The 21740-nt window shown below is 43.1% G+C and overlaps 1 protein-coding gene across 1 annotated transcript in view; it reads left to right on the plus strand.

Moving 5' to 3' along the window:
- Nucleotides 1–2692: 2692 nt before the first annotated feature.
- Nucleotides 2693–21740, plus strand: part of CRYBG1 (crystallin beta-gamma domain containing 1) — a 93260-nt gene continuing 74212 nt past the window's right edge. The window contains exon 1 of the mRNA XM_032783593.2: nucleotides 2693–2822. Coding sequence (XP_032639484.2) covers nucleotides 2811–2822 — 12 coding nt within the window. The 5' untranslated portion in view covers nucleotides 2693–2810. The remainder of the gene's footprint in view (nucleotides 2823–21740) is intronic.

The following is a 21740-nucleotide window of genomic DNA, read 5'->3' on the forward strand; positions in this document are numbered from 1 at the left end:
CCATCTTTTTCATGGCAGCCAAGAGCTAAGGTGTGACTTTGCTATGAGCCCAAAGTAAGAGACATTGTTCCACTGCTCCAAGAGCAAGCTGGGCAGAAGACTGTGACTCAAGAGTATCACAGTCTCCCTCTCAGTTCCTCTACTGCTCTGGGGGAGGGAGAGGAGGAGGAAGAAGTAAACTCTGCCAGGTACAGACACAGCATGTTACCCAGTGCAACTGTGCTGGCTCCATCCCTTCTTGCCCTGCCCAGGAAGGGGACATAACCACTCTGCAAAACTCTTTCCCTTCTGCCTGCACAGGGGGATAAGAGGGTGCCCTGCACTGCCTCGCTATCCAGGTTCCAAGGATGCAAGAAAGCATCTCATATTACAAGAATCATTTATTTTTATAATGTATCTAACCAAGGATTTCAATTTTTTAAAATGTCTTATTTCTCCATTAGTGGGGCACTGTGAAATGAAATTTTTGTAAGTCTTCTTGGTTCAGAATTTTGAAATCAAGATAGTGGTATGAGTATAAGGGTACGTCTACACTGCACGATTATTTCGAATTAGCTTAAACCGATATTACAAAACAGATCTAATAAAATCGGTTTAGCGCGTCCACAGTGGGATCACGAAATCGATTGTTTGCGTCCATGGTCCAAAGCTACCATCGATTTCAGGAGCGGTGCACTGTGGGTAGCTGTTCCTCAGCTATCCCATAGTTCCCACTTCCGGGTTGAGAGCACAGTGCCTGATGGGGCAGAAAACATTGCCCCGGGTGGTGCTGGGTACAGCCTCACCCCTCCCTTTGTGAAGGCAGCAGACAACCCTTTGGCGCCTTTTTCCCGGAGTGCATTGAGCAAACGCCATAGCACAGCAATCATGGACCCTGAGATCACAAACGGTATCCTGACCGTTGTCAACACCTCGCGTACTCTCTGCCAGCAGCATTCAGTACACAGAGGGTGACATTTACAGTACTCAAGGAATTATTTATTTTACTTCTCTTTCACGTGCTGGGGGGGGGGAAGAGACTGACGAGCTGTTCCGTGAACCACGCAAGACACCGTGTATTAAGCTACAGACATTGGGCGCTCAGCCAAGAATGCAAATAGTTTTCAGAGACTGCTGTGGAGACTGGTAACTGGAGTCCTCATTACTCACTCCCTCCCTCCATGAGCATCCGTTTGAGTCTCTGGCTTCCCGTTACGGTTGTCACGCACCGCTGTGTATCCTGGAGTTTATTTTTCAAACGCTTTGGCATTTCCTGTTCTTTAACGGAGCTCTGATAAAACAGATTTGTCTCACCATACAGCGATCAGATCTAGTATCTCCCGTAAGGTTCAATGCAGGAGCTACTTTTGCATTTGAACTGCATCGCCACCCGTGCTGATCAGAGCTGGACACGTGAAAGCAGGAAATGTCATTCTAAAGGTCTCGGGGCTTTTCCTGTTTACCGGCACTCCGCATCCGAGTTCGGATTGCGGACCAGAGCGGTCAGTGGTGCACTGTGGGATACCTCTAGGAGGCCAATAATGTCGATTTCCGTCCACACGAACCCTAATCCGAGTTATCACTTTCGAATTTAGCGCTACTCCTCTCGTCTGGGAGGAGTTCCGAAATCGATTTAAGGAGCCGTTTAACTCGATATTAATGACGACGTCGTGTGAACGGGTACAGCGTTAAATCGGTATATCGGCCATTAAACCGATTTAAAGTCGCAGTGTAGACCTGGCCTTAGTGTGGGCAAAATTGGGCCTGTTGTGTTTTATATTCTGTCGTGTTCAAAACTGAGTCACTTACTTTGCTGAGTTCTTAGTTTTACTTAGTGGTCATGTGCACAAATGACATACCATCATGCTTATCTAGGGCCAAACTCTCTTCCTGTCAATAGTCCCACTTTTTGGGGAGTCTACTTGTAGGAGTGAGGTGACCAGAATGTTCAGTGCATGATGGACCCAAAAAGCCCTATGCAGTGTTGGGCTGTGTACACAGAGGTTGCATCACAGGACAAGGGGATAATATTTCTTCTCAGGTATGACTGCCCCCTACTGAATAGTGCATTCAGCTGTAGGCATCTCATTACCAGAAAGACACTGATGAATTGGAAGAAATTCAAAGAAGAGCAACGAGAAAAAAAGAGGGGTGGGAGCTGATGGGACTGCTTTTGAGAAAACATTAGAAGACTTAAATAAAAATGGCTGTCTTGGCTAAAAACCGGCATGAAATCTACAAATATCTGAGGGCTGTAAACACTAACAGGGACAAAAATTACTTTAGGGGGCTGCATAAGGAGGTATGTATATGTATGTGTGTGTGTGTGTGTATATATATATATGTGTGTATATAAAGATTTGTCTACACTACAAGCACTACAGTGACAGAGCTGAGGCTATATTGCTGTAGTGTAGAAACTTGCTATAGCTACAGAAGGGATTTTTCTGTTGTAAATCTACCCTCTCAAGAGGTGGAAGCTAAGTCGACAGAATTCTTCCATCGACCTAGCAGGGTCTACATGGGGGCTTAGGTTGAGTTAAATTCACACCCGAGACATGTAGTTTTCACACCCTGGGGTGACCTAGATAAGTCAACCTACATTTTAGACGTAGACCAGGCCTAAAAATTTAGCAGTGGAAGCATATCCTGGACTTCATTTTATTAGCATTTATTAAATACCCAATGTTTTCTCTCCTTTCAGATACTCTGACATACCAGATAGACACTATGTTGCTCAAGAAAACCAGTTGTCTTCAATACCATGTCCAGACCCCCAATTTTCTCAAACTTCCGCAGCAATTTCAATATCTATCACTTCATTACCAACAATGTCAAGAAAGGTAAGACGGAATCAAAAACATTTAATTAGAGGAGATGACAATTTTTGGAGAAAAAGGAATATGACATTTAATATATTCTTAACTTTATTGTAAAAAATTGTTCATGAACTCTTGCAAGTTAGCAAATGAGCATTATACATTGTAATAACTGGGAATAAATTCTGCTGGGGTTGTGTGTGAAATGGTTTGAGGAGATCTTCCACAGAGACACGTAGACCATATAACTTTTTTCCCTTTTAGATTGTATTTTCATGAAATATGTATAAGCCAACAAATAACATAGGTACAATAAAGTGACACTCAGCTACGCTAATGCATTAACTAACTAGCATGCACTGTTTCCTGCTCAAAGGTAAAGTTCTTCCAGGGGAGGAAAGTAGAGAATGCATTTGCTTTTCTCATGTTCATTTTCTCCAGTAGTGTTACTCATCTATTTGTCATAAGTATTGTTGCATGCCAGCAAACTGGTGGAAAGAAAGATGCTAATTATTTCTGTCGAGTGTGAGAACTATGTTTCAGCTATTAGCTTACAAGTCAAGGTTGTGTAATGCATTTCTTGTCACAACTTATTTTAAAACTATCTGGCTCAGCAGAGAAACTAACTTTCCCATAAACAGAAGTAAACAGCAGACTATTAGTTGAAGAAAATTGAATTTTCTTAGTTGTAGTACTAATATATATCTAAGGCTCATAGTGTGTTTTTAAAGGCCAGAAACAGCTATTTTGATCCTCTAGTCCAGGGGTGGCCAACCTGAGCCTGAGAAGGAGCCAGAATTTACCAATGTACATTGCCAAAGAGCCACAGTAATACATCAGCAGCCCCCCCTCAGCTCCTTCCTCCCCCCACTCCCAGTGCCTCCCACCCACCAGCAGCCTCGCCGATCAGCACCTCCCCGTCCCTCCCCACACCTCCCGATCAGCTGTTTCGTGACGTGCACGAGGCTCTGGGAAAAAGCGGGGGACAAGCAAGGGTACTGCAGGCTCAGGGGAGGGGACAGGAAGGGGTGGAGTGCGGGCAGGGCCTGTGGCAGAGCCAGCGGTTGAGCAGTGAGCATCCCCCGGCACACTGGAAAGTTGGCGCCTGTAGCTCCAGCCCTGGAGTTGGTGTCTATACAGGGAGCTGCATATTAACTTCTGAAGAGTCGTATGTGGCTCTGGAGCCACAGGTTGGCAACCCCTGATCTAGTCTGACCACTGGCATAACACTAGGCCATAAGAATTTACCCAGTAATTTCTCCATGAGTTCTATAACTTGTGTTTAAGTTGTAGGATATTATTTACATCCAGTTATGACTTACACTGCAAACGATGGAAAACCCAACATATTCCATGTTGTCTTCAACAGGTTATTTCTATATATGTTTCTGTGGAAACATATGGATAAAATACAGAATTCTGCCCGGCACCATTTTGAAACAGCAAAACCATGCTTTATCATCAGGGGATAAAATCAATATTGCTCTATAAGCCAGCTTGAGACTTAATTTTGGAGTAGAAAAGAATGTCCCTACTTGTGGCATCACTGTCTTTGAGAAATTTTAGTGTACTGACTTCATAGAAAACAGCTACTGTGAAATTAAATATTAGATTACTGTCTTGCAGGATGAGAGAGTGATAAAGTTTTACTATTTAATAAGCATTTGTTTACTATTTACAAGTTTTGATATTTTGTTCTCTTTTTGGAACACTGCTGTACCTAAATATGAAAACTGCCAAGTCAGTTGTTAATGCCTGGCTGGATATCAGTTAAAACGTTGGGATTTCATTCTTCACATGGAACCCAATTCTGTATTTAACAAAAACAAAAAAGACCTTGCAACTGAAATACCCTAAAAAGTTACAAAGGAGATCCAATCTTATCTTTTAATTGTTATATAACAAAATTGAGACATGGTAGAGCAAAGTTATGATTGTAATTTAGATTACAAAAGTCAAGAAATTGAATTTTATTTTTTTGGCAGGAATCAGTCAACTCCCATGAATGTATGTATGTAACAGTTTTGTATTATTGAGGTTGGTCTTCAAATGTGATTTATATACATAAGGAGTGTGTGTGTTTGATTCAGATTTCAGTTACATTAGTGTAAATCAGGAATAATACCATTTAAATTAATGGAGTCACACAAGAGGAAAATTAGTGAGAGATTAGAATCATATTAATATAAGCTATGGCTATGGGAACCATAACCAGAATTTGTCTATTCTACATTGAGTTGTTAACCACGATGCTGGTATAAGTTTGTCAGTGGTTGTCCTTTTTAAAAAAATCTCAAAACAATTGAGCAAGTGATTGATTGCATATAAAGTAACTACACCAGCCTCCCTAATTCCTAGAACAAAGATCTCACTTGTCCTGGTACATGGAAAAGGAGCCAAGCAGGCAAGTGGCAAAGAGCAAGTTCATTAGTCAATATCATACTATTGTTTTTTGGGCACCAGTTAAACGCTGAGAACAGAGTGATAGCGAAATCTTTACCCATTAAGCTCACCTCCCACCTTTTGGTTTTTGCCATGGTTGTTGGCAAAGCCAAAGACTTTATCAAAACCAACAAACAGTAATACATAATAAATTGGAATTCAAGTCAGCAACTTAATAGGGATTAGAATAAATTTTCATACACAAAGCACTCCAGGAAATACTTCTCTTTTTTCAGGGAAATTATTTCCTCGATTCAAAGTGAAGGTTATGTGAATAATTTGTCAGCTAGTTCATAAACAAAAAGAATAATTCATTATAAAATCTGATATTTGTTCTTTTCGTGCTGCCAATTTGTACCGATGAAAGTGTCAGTTGTGTAATTCTGTACAAGCAAAAGGCAAGAGTTAGGGGGTCTGAAAATGCATTATGTAGAATACAGAGTAGATCTCCACTAATTCATGTGGGTAACTAGGAGATCCATTGAAAATTAATGTGCAAACTAGCAATAACCCCTTCAAGAATAATGCATCATAGAAGGTCTGTTTTTTTCATTCAGTTTGTTGGTTCTACTTTAGGTTTATTATATTATGTATTAATAAGTATTTTATAAAATTAATGATGTTTTAGAGACTTCAGAATGACACTTCAGAATAACACTAATCTTTGCTTAGATATAGGGCGGTTGGCCTTTTGCCATTTCTGTGCAAATAGTAGTGTGTGGATGAGGAAAATCCTACTGAATAACAAATTTCGATAAGTAGTAACATTCATTTCTAGCTGTCAGTCCTACAAACTACTACAGGAGTCTGCAAGTGAAGCTAGGCTTTTTCCTTTCCATGCATCCTCAGTAATAAAGATTCTTCAGAACAAGTTCTGCCCCTTGGTACCTCTGTGAAACCCTGTTTTGCTTAGTGGACTTGCACGGGAGGAGCTATTTGATTTCAGTGAGATTGCACAGATCAAGTGAGGGCAGAATTTGTCCCAGCTCACAAGTATTTGAAGTAGAATCTGAGTTTTTTAGACCCTAGATCATACATGCTGGAAAAAGCTGTTCTGTATTTGAGTTAAGCTAACTCAGTTGAACTTGCCTGATTGGATATCCAGTGCTCATGTAGACAAACCTTTAAGATTGCCTGAGCTGATCATCTTGTAGCCTATTCTACATGACATTTACTGGTTTGCTATCTTTTTTTTTTTTTTTTTTTTTTAAGTTAACAGGAACTGTGTACTTCATTGTGAATGAAATAAACTGGGAAAGAACTCTCTGAGTGTTTGATTCACTCCTCTCACTCCTAATGAATAAATCCCCTCTATGGCCATGTCATGTACAAAACCAAGTATTTTTTCAGTCAGATTAGCTCAGCAATGACAAAATGGTGACCAAGTATAATTAGGGAGCTGCATCCTAGAGTAGCAGGGGACCTACGTTATATAATGGCCAGGTCACATCATGTTAAACTGTGTGTAGATAGATATTAAGAGAGGAGTTTCAATTGAGTTAGCTTAACTTGACTGAAAAAAAAATATTTATTTTTTGGTCCATCTAGACCTACGTGGTACCAGAGTGGGGTTTTACTTCACTGAGAATGAAATGAATAAATTGAACATTCAGGGAGTTCTTTCTTAGCTTTTCACAATATGCACACAGTTCCTGCTGTTAACTTAGAGCAAAGGTTGCAAAAACCATAAAGTGAGGCAATTGCACCTTAACACCAGCTAAAACACCTAGTTCTAAGCTACTTTGTTAGGAGTAGCCACTCTCTTCCTGCCTCCATGTATCTTACTTTACAAACACCTGGTAAGTTTGCCAACTTTCTACTCACACAAAATTCACCATCCTTGCCCTGCCCCTCCTCTGAGGCCCCACCCATGCCTTGCACCTTCTCAGAGGCCCTGCTCCTGTGCACTCCATTCCCCCCCCCATCACTCACTCTCTCCATCCTCACTCCCTCACTCATTTTCACCAGGCTGGCTCAGGGCACTGGGTGGTAGGAGAGAGGTGAGGACTTTGGCCAGGGGTGGGGCCAGAAACGAGGAATTCAGAGTACCGGAGGGGACTCCAGGCTGAGGCAGGGAGTTGGGATGCGAGAGGGGGTGAGGTCTCCAGCTGGAGGTGTGGGCTCTTGGGTGGGGCCAGGGATGACGGGTTTGGGGTGCAGGAAGGGGCTTTGGGCTGGGGGCATACAGCTGAGCGTTTTGAAGTATGGAAGGAGGCTCTGGGCTGAGGCAGGGCTTTGGGGTGTGGGAGGAGGTATGGACTCTGGGCTGGGTGTGCAGGTTCCAGGGTGGGGGCAGAAATGTGGAGTTCAGGGTGCAAGAAGTGGCTCCAGGCTGGGGCAGGAGGTTGGAGTGTGGGCTCTGGCTGGGGATATAAGCTCTGATGTGGGGCTGGGGATGAGGGGCTTGGGGAGAAGGAGGGTGCTCCAGGCTGGGACTGAGAGGTTTGGAGTGCTGGAGGGAGCTCTGGGCTGGGGTAAGGGTGTGGGGGCTCTAGATGAGGGTGCAGACTCTGGGGTGGGGCTGAGGGGTTTGGGGTGCAGGAGGGTGCTCTGGGCTGGGACTGAGGGGTTCAAAGGGCGGGAGGGGGTGGGTCGTGTGGCGGGGAAGTGAGGGCTCTGGTTGGGGATGTTGTCTCTGGGTTGGGGAACATTTTTTCTGTCATGAGCCATTGACCCACAGAAAAAAAAATCAGTTGCGAGCCACTCACCTGCCCAAGGGATGCGGAGTCTCAGGGCTTCCCCCTGCAGTGGGGCAAGCTGGTGATTTTGGCTCCATTCCTGTAGGGAGTGGGGATGTGGAGGTGCAGGACTTCCCCCTGCAGCAGCAGGATGAGCTGGTGCTTGTGGCTTGTGGCTCCCCGCCAGGAGTGCTGCTGGCTGGATGAAATTAATCACAGGGCTGGATCCGGCCCACATGCCCTAGGTTCCCCACCCCTGCTTACGGGGACATGATGGCTGCTTACTGGGAGCCGCACAGAGCTGCGCAGCGATGCCAACTGGACAGTCAACAGCCTGGTCAGCATTGCTGACCAGAGACACCAGGATCCCTTTTCGACTGGGTGCTCCGGTTGAAATCCGGACACCTGGTCACCCTAGTACTTGATCACATCAGCCTCAATGTCTTAACCACCATCCCCTTAGGTAAGTGCCACCTAAGGCTGGTCTACTTAGGTTGGTATAGCTGTTGTTGTAGGCATTGTCTACACTGAAGCCCTACAGCAGTGCAACTTCAGCACTACAGCTGTAGCATTTCAAGTGTAAACAAGCCCTCAGACACATGATCAGATGTCTGTTCAGAACTCTCTGTGGCTTCTCTGTCTAGATAAGAGAGTTCCCACACCTACCTTCCATGTAAAGAGAACCACTGCCTTTAACTCAAAGGCTCAATATCAAGCTGATGAATATTTAACTAAGGTAATTGGGCGGACTACAATTAGGACTTGAGCTGGGTGCGGCTGCATAAGCTAGTCCATTCTGATCGATGTCAGATTCTTATTAGAATAAAATGTCACATTACTACATTTGTCATATGTTACTACTAAGGCTGAATTTGCAATGGTATATCTCCTGAGTTGTTCTTCCTCACTTTCTCTCTCAGGATGAGATGTCATTCAGCGTTTAGGATTTTCCTGTCATGTTAGGTTCCCTCCTCTGCTTCCTCAGTTTGAATTCTGCCTTACTCAGAGAAATATACAGGAAGACAACCAACCTAACCATACCTAGGCACTTGTTAGTCTCCTTATGAGAGACTTTTTTATCAAGAAACATCAAAAGCCAAAGCGTGGAGGAACCCAAACCACCTCAACAGTACATCCTGCAGTAGTGCTTTAAGCTATGGGGAACTTTCAGTACCACAACTAAATGAGACAGGTTCTGAAACTGTGATAGACAAAACCAGATTCACAGGGTGGGGCAGAGGCTCTTTTGAAGCAGCCTCTGACCGGAAGTGTAGTCAAGAGTAAATATCGTCAACTGTAGTGAACACTGGACGATCCAGGTGCCTAAAGGAGCACTCAAAGATAAGGCAGTTGCCGAGAAGCAAAATGAATTATTTGCATTGGTCTTCACTGCAGAAGATGTGAGGGAGATTCCAAGCCGTTCTGTTTAGGTGACGAATCTGAGGAGCTGTCTCAGATTGAGGTGTCAATGCAACATCGACAGACCCAGTCACCGGCAGGCAGGATTGAACCTGAAGCTTAGGCCAGGTCTACACTGCGACTTTAAATCGGTTTAATGGCCGATATACCGATTTAACGCTGTATCCGTTCACACGACGTCGTCATTAATATCGAGTTAAACGGCTCCTTAAATCGATTTCGGAACTCCTCCCAAACGAGAGGAGTAGCGCTAAATTCGATAGTGATAACTCGGATTAGGGTTCATGTGGACGGAAATCGACGTTATTGGCCTCCGGGCGGCATCCCAGAGTGCAGCACTGACCGCTCTGGACAGCAATCTGAACTCGGATGCAGCGGGCAGGTAAACAGGAAAAGCCCCGCGAACTTTTGAATTACATTTCCTGCTTGCCCAGCGTGGAGCTCTGATCAGCACGGCTGGCGATGCAGTTTGAAATCGAAAAAGAGCTCCAGCATAGACCGTACGGGAGATACTAGGTCTGATCGCTGTATGGGGAGACAAATCTGTTGTATCCAGCTCCGTTACAGAACACGAAATGCCAAAGCGTTTGAATAAAAAACTCCAGGATACACAGCGCTGTGTGACAAGCGTAACGGGAAGCCAGAGACTCAAATGGACGCTCATGAAGGGAGGGAGGGGGTACTGAGGACTCCAGCTATCCCACAGTCCACAGCAGTCTCTGAAAATTATTTGCATTCTTGGCTGAGCTCCCAATGTCTGTAGGTTCAAACACAGTGTCTGGCGTGGTTCAGGGAACAGCTCCTCAGTTTATTTCCCCCCCCCACCACGTGAAAAAAAAAAGGGAAAGATTGCTGTGCTATGGCGTTTGCTCAATGCACTCCGCGAAAAAGGCGCCAAAGGGTTGTCTGCTGCCTTCACAAAGGGAGGGGTGAGGCTGTACCCAGCACCACCCGGGGCAGTGTTTTCTGCCCCATCAGGCACTGTGCTCTCAACACGGAAGTGGGAACTATGGGATAGCTGAGGAACAGCTACCCACAGTGCACCGCTCCTGAAATCGATGGTAGCTTTGGACCATGGACGCAAACAATCGATTTCGGGATCCCACTGTGGACGCGCTAAACCGATTTTATTAGATCTGTTTTGTAATATCGGTTTAAGCTAATTCGAAATAATTGTGCAGTGTAGACGTACCCTTAGTGTATGAGCCTCTACTGCATGAGCTAAAAGCTACATGGCCCTTAGCTCAGACTGTAGAGCAGACCCATTAATTTCTAACTGGACTCAGTGCCACTAGAGGGAACTGAGTACCACACCTGGGAGATCTGTGGGTTACATCACTACAGGAGGTTTTGAAACAAATTGATACATTAAACAGTAATAAGTCACCAGGACCACATGGTATTCACCCAAGAGTTCTGAAGGAATTCAAATATGAAATTGCACAACTACTAGCTGTGATATGTAACATATCACTTAAATCAGCCTCTATTCCAGATGATTGGCAGATAGCTAAGATAATGCCAAGTTTAAAAAAGCTCCAGAGGTGATTCTTGCAATTATAGGCTGCTAGCCTACTCCTGGTGGGAATTCTGCGTCAAAAACTAAAAATTTTGCAGAAATTTAAAATAATGTACAGAATTCTGCATATTTTATTTGTCAAAACAACATAATATAATCATGCCATTTTCAATTATTTTGATAATTTTTTTCAAAATACATGTCAGCAAATGCATCTGTAACAATACAGACAAAAGATTCAGGAAATGTTGTTGGACAAATAGTTTCCTTACTAGTCATATTAGTACATCTATATGGCTCCACATAGCAGATGACAGTATTAATATTTCCATGTATGTCAAGCACAGAAGACTTTAAGGGTCTACACAGCAAAGAAAAAACCACAGCTAGCTTGTGCAATTTGACTGCATGGCTGTTTCATTACTGTGCAGACTTCTGGGCTCGGACTAGAGCCGGAGCTCTGGGACCCTCCCACCCTGCAGTGTCTCACATGCATGCCCAGCCCTGCCCTCAATGCAGATACAGGGCAAGCTGGCTAAACCTGGCAGGATCCAAGTGTGGAAGGGCTTAGTGTGGGGTGATCCAGGTGTGGGGTCAGAGGATTCTGTGTGGGGCAACCTGAGTGCGGGCACCTTGGTGGGGGGTGGAGAATCTGGGACTCTGGGGGGATTCCAGGTGATGACAGTTTGGAGCTCAGCGGGATGTTCTGGGGCTCGGTGAGGGGGTTGGGTGCTGGGGGAGTGGGGCTTGGTGGGGTGGGGGTCTGGGTGCATGAAGTTTGGGGAGACGGGGGGGCAGCTCTCCATACAGTGACACACCTCCTTCTCCCCCCACTCCCCCCAGGCTAGGAGTGATGGGGGCAGGAAACAGGAGAGTACAGAGCTTCCTGCAGCCAGCGGAGGCTCCTGTGGGTGAGTCTGACCCAGTCCTGGCTGCTCCATGCAAGGGAAGTAGTCCCATCATGCCCCTTCCCTCTCACCAGCACCAGCCCAGCCTGGGCTAGCAGCTGGAGCCTGGTACACGGTAGGATCCACCAGCTCAGGTGGTCCCAGCCCTGCCCCTCCCCAGCTCCTGATGCACTGCGATAGGAAGGGAGAGAAATAGAGTCTCACATGCATGCCCAGCCCCACCCATGGTTTAGGTCTCCCCTGGCTACTCCTGATGTCTGAACCAGATGCGCCTGCTTGGGACCAGTGCCCAGGAGGGGTGCATTAATCAGTTATTCAGCAAGGAAAGAGTAGATGTTGCGGGGGACATTAATTCTGCATTTGTGCAGTGGTGCAGAATTCCCCCAAGAGTATAAGCCTAAATTCAGTACCAGGCAAATTGATTGAAACTATAGTAAAAAACAGAATTATTAGACACATAAAGGAACACAGTATGTTGGGGAAGAGTCAACATGGCTTTTGTAAAGGGAAATCATGCCTCATCCATCTATTAAAGGTCTTTGAGGGTATCAACAAGCATGTGAACAAAGGGTGATCCAGTAGATACAGTGTATGTGGACTTTCAGGAAGCTTCTGACACGGTCCCTCACCAAAGGTTCTTAAGTAAACTAAGCAGTCATGGGATAAAAGGGAAGATTCTCTTGTGGATCAATAACTGGTTAAAAGATAGGAAACAAAGGATAAGAATAAATGGTCAGTTTTCACAGTGGAGACAGGTAAATAGCAGGGTCTGTATTGTGACTTGTGCTGTTCAACATCTTCATCAATTATCTGGAAAAGGGGGTGAACGGTTTTGTTGCTGAGACGGGGAGTGGGGAGAGATTAGAGTAATGCTGTGGCTGTCTTTATCAAAGTCCACTGTGAGCCTCGACAACCTTTATGCCCCCAGCCCCACCTGATAGAGAAGATAAAGCACTCCTAAATGATTTTGTTGTTCTTTTTAATCTGCATGCCACACAGCTTTTGGAGCTGTCTGGTTCCTCCTTTGTGTCCATGTTGGCCATATGCTGAGTGTCAAGAGTTATAGCAGGATGAGGGGGTTGTTCCTGCAATTCCCAAAAAGGTAAAGGAAAAAGCTGGCCAGGATCCTATTGGATGTCAGGAACCTGAACAGAATTGGCCAAGATTCCATTGGCTTAACATCCAGTATCACCAGCTTTTGTATTATAAATACCTGTAATGTATTTTGTGAGTCAATATTTTGCTTTAATGTAATTGGGTTAATTCATGTACTTGTTAGTTAGTCATTCACAGTGGGTCTCTGCAAATGAGATTACCCAGTATGGGCTCAGGTCTTGCCACAACCTCATTTTACATCTCACCTCCAATAGACCACTACATCTGGTGTTTTCACAATACTGCTCCCCTTCTGAGTGTGGTTGTTACCATAAAAGAGTACTCAAAGCCTTCACATGCTCTTCCCCAGACTCGATTAGTCTTTTCAGTTGCAACACCCATACAGCCCTCACTGGTCCAGCTGAGCACCCCTTCTTGGTCATTCACCGACCAGGCTGCTGTGAGGGGACCCAGCTGTCAAATCCTTGGGCGTTTTAAGCCTCTGGAGTCTGAACACAGGCACGCTCTCAGAGTGCAGACCCTCTGTCTAGCACCTTGTCCTGGGAACTTAGACACTTTGCACCAAATATCCCGCTGCTGAGACCAGTACTGATTCCCCAGACTCCCCTGGTAGCTTAAATACACCTGCTCCAGAACTCTACCCAAAGGTGTGAACCTTCTGGTTTACCTCTTCAAGGAGACATGTGGTAGGTGTAATACTTCACATAAAAATACACTTGGCCTAGGATTCTAACACACTAGTGCTCTTCATGTAAACATGAAGTAAAATATTTAATTTGCTCAGTCAGTTCTTACAATCTTCTTAAAGGTTTTTCTAGGATCCTTAGCACTGAAGCATGTTATAGCAAATTATCCCAATACAAACAAAAGATAGGAAGAAAAGTAAAAGGTCAATGTGGTTCCATTAGGAGCTCTTTAATGATCTGAAAATCAAAAAAGAATTCCACAAAAGTGGACACATGAACAAATTGAGAACAAAAGAAGAGCACAGGCATGTAGGAACAAAATCAGAAAGGCTAAGGCATAAATGAGTTACATCTAGCAAGGGATATAAAAGGCAACAAGAAGAGGTTCTATAAATACAGGAGTGGAGGGTGGTTGTGGCTGTCCCTCCATCCATCTGGGCAGAAGACCATGACCCTTTGTTACAAAGTGGGCATATTTCAGGGGAAATAAGCGCTGGGGCTTCCACCACCTGGTCCGCTAGAGCAGTCAGGAACCTTGGACAGGGCAGGGCACCAAACAGAGGGCTCTACCTGTAGTCAGGACAAAGCAGTAAAGTCTATGAGCCCCGCCCCTCAAGCAGGGCGGGGCAGCAAACAGTCAGGGGTCCTGACTCTGGCAGTATGCAGCCAACATGTTAAGAAGTTTGGCTACCAGTGCTGTATAAAATATCTGGCTATTACAATCAAAGCTATGGTGTTGTAATGCAGTTCACTATAGACTTGCTCATCCCTTTATCCTGAAAAAAACTTTGAAATGTATATGTAATTACAATATGAGTAGTTTCTCAGACAGTCATAACACAGAGCTACATATTGCTCAACAAACTTACTAGTCTACTTAATAAAGAACTGTTCTGCGGACTAGACCGATGACATCACTGCAACTTCCTGTACTTCCTCTTTTTTCCACACTCCCAGATCACTGCCAATCCTATCTCCATTTGTATGACAAATGGATTTCTGCATTAATAAAAATTTCCCTCTGTCCCCTTCCCATCTTGTCTACCTCCCACACCATCTAAAACCTCATCTCTTCTACTTCATAAAAATACCATTTCTTTACTCCATGTTTGATTATTATGGCTGATTCACAGAAGTATTAAATATTTCTCTGTGACTTTTCATTTTTCTGCTGTTCTCTAGTGGGAGCTCAGCTTTGACTTGGTGAGCTGTAGTTGGTCAGAGATGCTTAGTATTACTGTGATAGCTAACGTAGATCCTAGAGAACAATAAGAACAATGCAAAAGATGGGAAGGTGAAAGGTCACAATTTTATTTAGCATTTTTATGATGTTACCATGCATTTATTGCATATCTGTGTAAGGGGAAGGTGTCCTAGGTTTTAGGACTTTAGCATTAAAGATGGAGATATGGAATGAGTGTAGGAAAGCTTCATATTTATTTTAAAAAAAAATTGAGACGAGTGAGAAAAGCTTAAAATATGTCCAGTGACACCTGCGCTACAGATCTACTTCAAGAAATCAACCCTTATTCTAAGTGACCTCTTTGAAGTATTCCAAAAGCTTCCAATAGAGTTTTTTAATCTTTGACTAAAAACCACCCCATATTTACTGATCCATGGCTGGCTGCTTAAGGCAGGTTTCACTCTGGACTCCGTCCTTCCAAGTAGCTCTAAAAAAGTGTACACTGAAGGTGAAGTTCACTCCTGGTACAGAGGAACCACCACAAGGCCGATGCCATCTAATTTTGGCTTAAGTACTGAATAGCCTTTGTGCTGGCCCGATGCACAGGGTTGAATTTCATCCTCAGTGAATGAGAGCACCAAAAATTATCTGGGACTAGGATTTGCAAATGTCCAGTTATATGTAATGCTGTGAACAAACTGTAGAAAAAAGTCCAATAGAGGAAAGTGTTCCCATATGTGGAAATGCTACTCTTTACCAAATGGCTCTAAAATTGGCTCAGGCAGGCGACTGGGTAATATATGTGACAGTGTGTATGATTATCAGCCTTGGATTAATAAACAACTGACATTCCGTGCCCCAAGCAAAGTCCAGATAGTGTTAGAGACTTGCTGCCAATGGACCAGTATGGACGCTCTGCAAGGAGTTATGGGAGTACTCACAAAGGACGATGATATATGCTAGGTTATCTGGTGTGACCCATGGCCATCCTTTTATCCTGCTGTATTGCCTCTATGTGTCATCATGTCAATCAATTACACCAGCATGTCAACATTTCAACAGTGCCATTGCTCATGCTACTGCACACTCTTCCTCATAATGATATCAAGCACCTTTTCCCCTTCTTCGTGGAGGGCATATTCATGCCCTTTCTCTTTCATGCTGAGTGTAATCCTGTGAATTTGCCATTTGCAGCATTAATTGCTTTTTCACAGCCCCTGTTGCTATGATTGTGCACTGACCTATGCAGAGTCAGAGACTGCTTTACACTATGCATTTCTTGTACCAGTTGCACTTGCGCAATTTATTTGAATGAGTTTTAGGTTTTTGGCAACAGGCTTTGCTCTCTTTTGGTGTGATCATAGCTGCATTTTGCCTTGCTACAGAACCATGTAGCTCAGCATGTGCGCAATATTGCTCTGCACCCTTAGAACTGATAGGATAACAGCACACAGCTTTTGATGTATTTTGCTCATCAGTCCTCCATAGCAGTGCATAGTGCCTTATCTTTCCCCCTTTGCACACTGCACAATGTACAACATAATTGGAACATGTGTAATCTATCACTTTGTATCTTCAGTTGCAATGTAAAAATCACAATGAAAGGACTACTTTGGATTTCCAATATCCAGTCTCTTGTTATGAAAAATAATTGATCTTCACTTTCTTATTCTATTCACTTGGTAACTGAATTATTATTTTATAAACTGGAGTGCTCTTTCAATTATCTCTTTAAAACAGATGTACTATGTGTCACGGTCTAAGACATACCCTAAAACATTCTTTCTGGTCCTCATTTGCCAAAGCATTTCCTAAATTACTCTTTGAGTAAGAGTAAAGTCAAAATTGGGATAGATTTGAACAAAAGAAAGGATGCAGGAAAAACTTTCTTCCCATGTTTTGTTCATTAAGATAATTTTCAAAATTTTGACAGGCAACATTTAGACAGATAAATAGAGGCTCCTAAAATCAGTTTTTAAGTACAACAGTCAGTCCTTAAACAAGAATTTAACTTTAACGTAATACATTTTGCTGTGTAAATGTAGTTTTTTAAATCAGAATAATTGCATCACGCTTTCTTGTAAACTACATCTTAAAAATGCATAAATAAGAATCTGACTTCTCTTTTTTACTCTTATTGTTACCAATTTTTTTCTCAAGTTTTCTTCATTTAACATAACTCTTGGGTGGGAAAGTTGTTCAATTTTGTGTCTTTAAGTTTAAATTTACTAAAGTGGGAAATCATTGTCTTGGGGTAAAGAATAGGTAGATTGGAGCGAGAGATTTGGAGTATTATCACTGAGCGCCCAACTATGGCAATAATAATGGTTTGCAATTGCCATATCTCTGGGAATGTCACAGTGCTTTAGAAACATAAGAGAATTGTAAAATTAACTTCTAAGGCAATTAAAATATCATACCTATTACCAGTTCTGCTGCTGACACGCTATGTGCTTGTACTTTCTTTTGCTTCTTGACAATATATAAAGAAGGCCTGAAAAGCTTGTTTTGTTTTTGTTTTTTGAGGAAGAAGTTCTGTTTTTGTTTTTTTAATTTAGAAGTATCAGTTCTGTCAAGGTTTCTGATCCTGACTTTAGGGGAGGATCGCTTGGAGATCTGAGATATGTATAGTGAACTTTCATACCTTAATAGAAGGAGTGGGGTGATGACGTTTTGACAAAAGCTTCCTTTTGCCATAGTGTTGTTTACTTAATATAGTTGAATATGTGATTTGCTCAAAATAAACAGAGACAGAGCTGGGAATAATACTCCTAAATCTAGGTTTCAGAATAGCAGCTGTGTTAGTCTATATCCACAAAAAGAACAGGAGTACTTGTGGCACTTTAGAGACTAACAAATTTATTTGAGTATAAGCTTTCATGGGCTACAGCCCACTTCATCGGATGCATAGAATGGAACATATAGTGAGGAGATATATATACATACAGAGAACATGAAAAGGTGGGAGTTGCCCAACCAACTCTAAGAGGCTAATTAATTAAGATGAACTGTTGTCAGCAGGAGAAACAAAACTTTTGTAGTGATAATCAAGATAGCCCATTTAAGACAGTTTTCCACTCCTAAATCTGTACTCCTCCTTGCTTCAACCACTAGATCACACTGGAAGCTTATATAAATTAGTATCATGGCACATACATATTTTGTAAGAACTGCAGGCAATCTTTGTTAAAACCAAAGAGAGAGATTTTCTTATGCTTTTATAATGTTAGAATAAATATTTTCTTTAAGCTGATAGATATTTGGTTTGCTATTGGATGATTTGGGAGACTTGGTAATGGCATGCAGACTTTCCCCCTTACGTTACCAGTTAGACCCAACACCCCCTCCCCCCACACACACAGAGTTCACCTCTCCTTCGGAGTAGTAATGACATAAAATGACTGTCTCATAGCTACTTAGTGTGGGGGTAGTCTCAGTCCATTTTCTAGTAGGTGGCTGTCCCTATTGCTAAGGCACATTGTTCCTAGCTGGCATCTGTGGATTTGGGTATTAGATTTCAGTGCATTTTAATGCCTAGTTATTCTAAAATGTTGTTCTTGGTTTAGCCATGTAAATACACAACATAATGGCTATAGTGAAAATGATTTAGAGTCACCATTTCTTGATACTTTTAAACAATAGTGTTGTCAGCTCTTGCTTATTTTATCATGAGTCTTGGGATATTTGGAGTTTTTCTTAAAGACTTAGGTCTTGAAGTGATGGGATCACGTGAGAGAATCTCAGCTTTCATTTTTTAAAAAAGTAAGTTTCTAATCCTCATTCTTGTGGAGAAAAGCATGAAAATAAACAGAATGTGCCCTAGAGGCCAGAAACCAGAATGCGCGTTAAAAGAATCCCCTAAATTTATTGATTTTTAAAAAAATCATACCTTTAAGCCAGTCATTACTTTTGAGGGCCTGATTCATGGTTTTTGAATTTGCAATATTGAAACTTCTCTTTTAGGAGAGACTGTGGTTTGTTTGTTTTTTATTTCTGTTTCATTTTGGGGAGTTTGTGTTTGTTTTGATTTTTTTCTTCAGCTTTTAAGATTCAATTTTTAAGAGGGAAGTGTCTAGCTGTTGCAGTTGCAAAGATAGCCTTCCAATCAGGAGGAGAAAGTCAATCAATGCAGTATGGTGGTAAGTTACACTTCCAGCTCTAGTGCAGGCATATCCTGAGTGAGCTTTCCCAAGCAGCAGGACAGTGATATTGAAATCAACCAGCCTGGTCACTGATGCTACTCAGAGCCTTGCAGACAGTTGTGAAACTGACAAAACATTTCAGTTTCATTATTCTGGGGTTTGGGAAAGCTGAGAGCAGCAGCAGAGACAGGCACTGAAGCTATTCATAGAGGGAAATAATTTTTTTTTAATGGTAGCTGGGGATGTAGTGTTGAGGAGGGGCTGCAGAGTACCATTTAAAGTTGGAGGCCCAGAGATTTCCCCATCATCACCTGACCTTCCACTTCTCCTCTCAGGCCCGTCCTCCTGCCCACCAACAGCCTAGCCCATGAGACCCTGCAACCACTCCCTCCATATCTGAATGAGTGGTACTGCAACCCCATATGCCAGCTTGCAACATCACTCACTCAAATTGACCTGGTCCCATCCACACACTTGTCAGGATAGAGGGGCTGCCAGGCCAAACCTGAGTGACGCTGCCACCACACAGGGTAGATTGCAACACCACTCACTCAGATTTTGCCTAGCTATCCCCTGTCATGATGGAGCGGCAGCCCTGGGTGCCCCCTTCCCTCTGGCTCTGAGGCCTACAGTTAGGCTTGGCAGGTTTTGGTTTTTATTATTTTATAATTTTATAGATTCATAGACTCTAGGACTGGAAGGGACCTCGAAAGGTCATCGAGTCCAGTCCCCTGCCCTCATGGCAGGACCAAATACTGTCTAGACCATCCCTGATAGACATTTATCTAACTTACACTTAAATATCTCCAGAGATGGAGATTCCACAACCTTCCTAGGCAATTTATTCCAGTGTTTAACTACCCTGACAGTTAGGAACTTTTTCCTGATGTCCAACCTAAATCTCCCTTGCTGCAGTTTAAGCCCATTGCTTCTTGTTCTATCATTAGAGGCTAAGGTGAACAAGTTTTCTCCTCCTCCTGATGACACCCAGATACCGATCCCTCATCCCCAGTCTTCTCTCCATACCCAGAAACCCGACTCGCTCCTCATCGTTCTCGAGTCCTATCAATCTTGTTTGCTCTCTTCTGGACCCCTCTCCAGTTTCTCACATCTTCTTGAAAATGCTGGTGCCCAGAACTGGACACAATACTCCAGCTGAGGCCTCAACCCAGCGCAGGGTAGAGCGAAGAATGCCTTCTCATGGTTCTGTGTTTACAACCACACCTGTTAATGAGCCAGAATCACGCTTGCTTCTTTTTGCTCACGCTCATCCTGCTCGGCTCATCCTTTAGCCGTGGTCACTCCTGCACTCGCTCTCCTTTCTCCTACCTCTCTCCTCGGCTTCTCCCTTCTCGTCTGCTGTCCGCCACTCGCATCTGCTCCTTCTCGTGGAGCCCTTTCGCTCTTGCTCCTTCTCTGCACTTTCCCGCTTTACCTCCGCCATCCTTCTCCTTGTGGTTTCTGTTTGCCCTGTCTCAGCGTGCCCTTTCCCAGTTGGTCTTTCGCTTCTCGGTACTCTTCTATGCCCCTCTCCGTCTTCGTTGCATGACTAGACACAGCGCGGCTCCAGTCCTGCGGACCCACTTTTATACCCTTTCCAGCAGGGTGGAGCCATTAATAACTACTCTTCTGAATACGGGTTATCCACCAGTTATGCACCACCTTATAGTAGCCCCATTCTAAATTTATTTGCCTAGTTATCGATAAGGATATCGAATGTGAGACCGTATCAATGCCTTACTCTAGAAGTTCGTAAGTATACCCAGCATCACGTTTCTCCCTTATCCACAAGGCTCATTATCCTATCAAAGAACTATCAATTTGGTTCGACACATTTTTTTCTTACCAAATCCATGCTGGATTCCCTATCACCTTAACCACCTCCAAGGTTTGCAGATGATTTCTTGAATTACTTGCTTCATTATCTCCCTGGCACAGAGTTAAACTAAGCTGGTCTGTAGTTCCTGGGTTGTTTTTATTCCCTTTTGTATAGCAGGCACTATATCCTGCCTTTTCCGCGTTCTTCTGGAATCCTCTCCGCGTTTCCATGACTTTCCAAACATAATAGCCTAGAGGCTCAGATACCTCCTCCTATTAACTCCTTGAGTATTCTAGGGAATGCATTTCATTGGGCCCTGGTGACTTGCAGGCATCTCAACTTTTCTAATGTGATTTTTTAAGCCTTGCGCTTTTTTATTTTATCGTTCTAACCTACCCCCTTGCCCATGAAGCACTCACTGTGTTTGTTAGACATTCCTTCAGACTTCTCAGTGAAGACCGAAATAAAGAAGTCATTAAGCATCTCTGCCATTTCCAAGTTTCCTGTTACTGTATCTCCCTCCTCACTGAGCAGTGGGCCTACCCTGTCCTTGGTCTTCCTCTTGCTTCTAATGTATTGATAAAAAGTCTTCTTGTTTCCCTTTATTCCCATAGCTAGTTTGAGCATTATTTTGATGGGTAATGATAATTTAAACTTTTTTTTTTTTAGATTTTTATTTACTTAAAAGTTTACGGTTGTGCAAAATTATGGGGTGGTCAGGCGATAATTATTTAATGATGGTAGATGCTAAGATTCAATATGTTAAAACTTTATAACTGTTAAAACACAAATTATTAACATTGTGTCACAATATACCAGCAAATATCCACTCCAGGCTCTCAAGAAGTGTTTTTCTTTCTTTGTCCATCTAAATTTTGATTATCAGTGGAAATATTTATGTTGGTGTGTGCATGTATGGTGAAATTGATGTTTACTGACCTTTACTGATAAAAATCTAATTCTTTCAAGTCTAGTTATGGTATACAGTAGTAGAGACCCCTCTCCTCACAGCAGTCAAGAGGCTTGGGAG

Source organism: Chelonoidis abingdonii, chromosome 3, assembly GCF_003597395.2.
Source record: "Chelonoidis abingdonii isolate Lonesome George chromosome 3, CheloAbing_2.0, whole genome shotgun sequence".
Classification (NCBI taxonomy): Eukaryota; Metazoa; Chordata; order Testudines; family Testudinidae; genus Chelonoidis; species Chelonoidis abingdonii.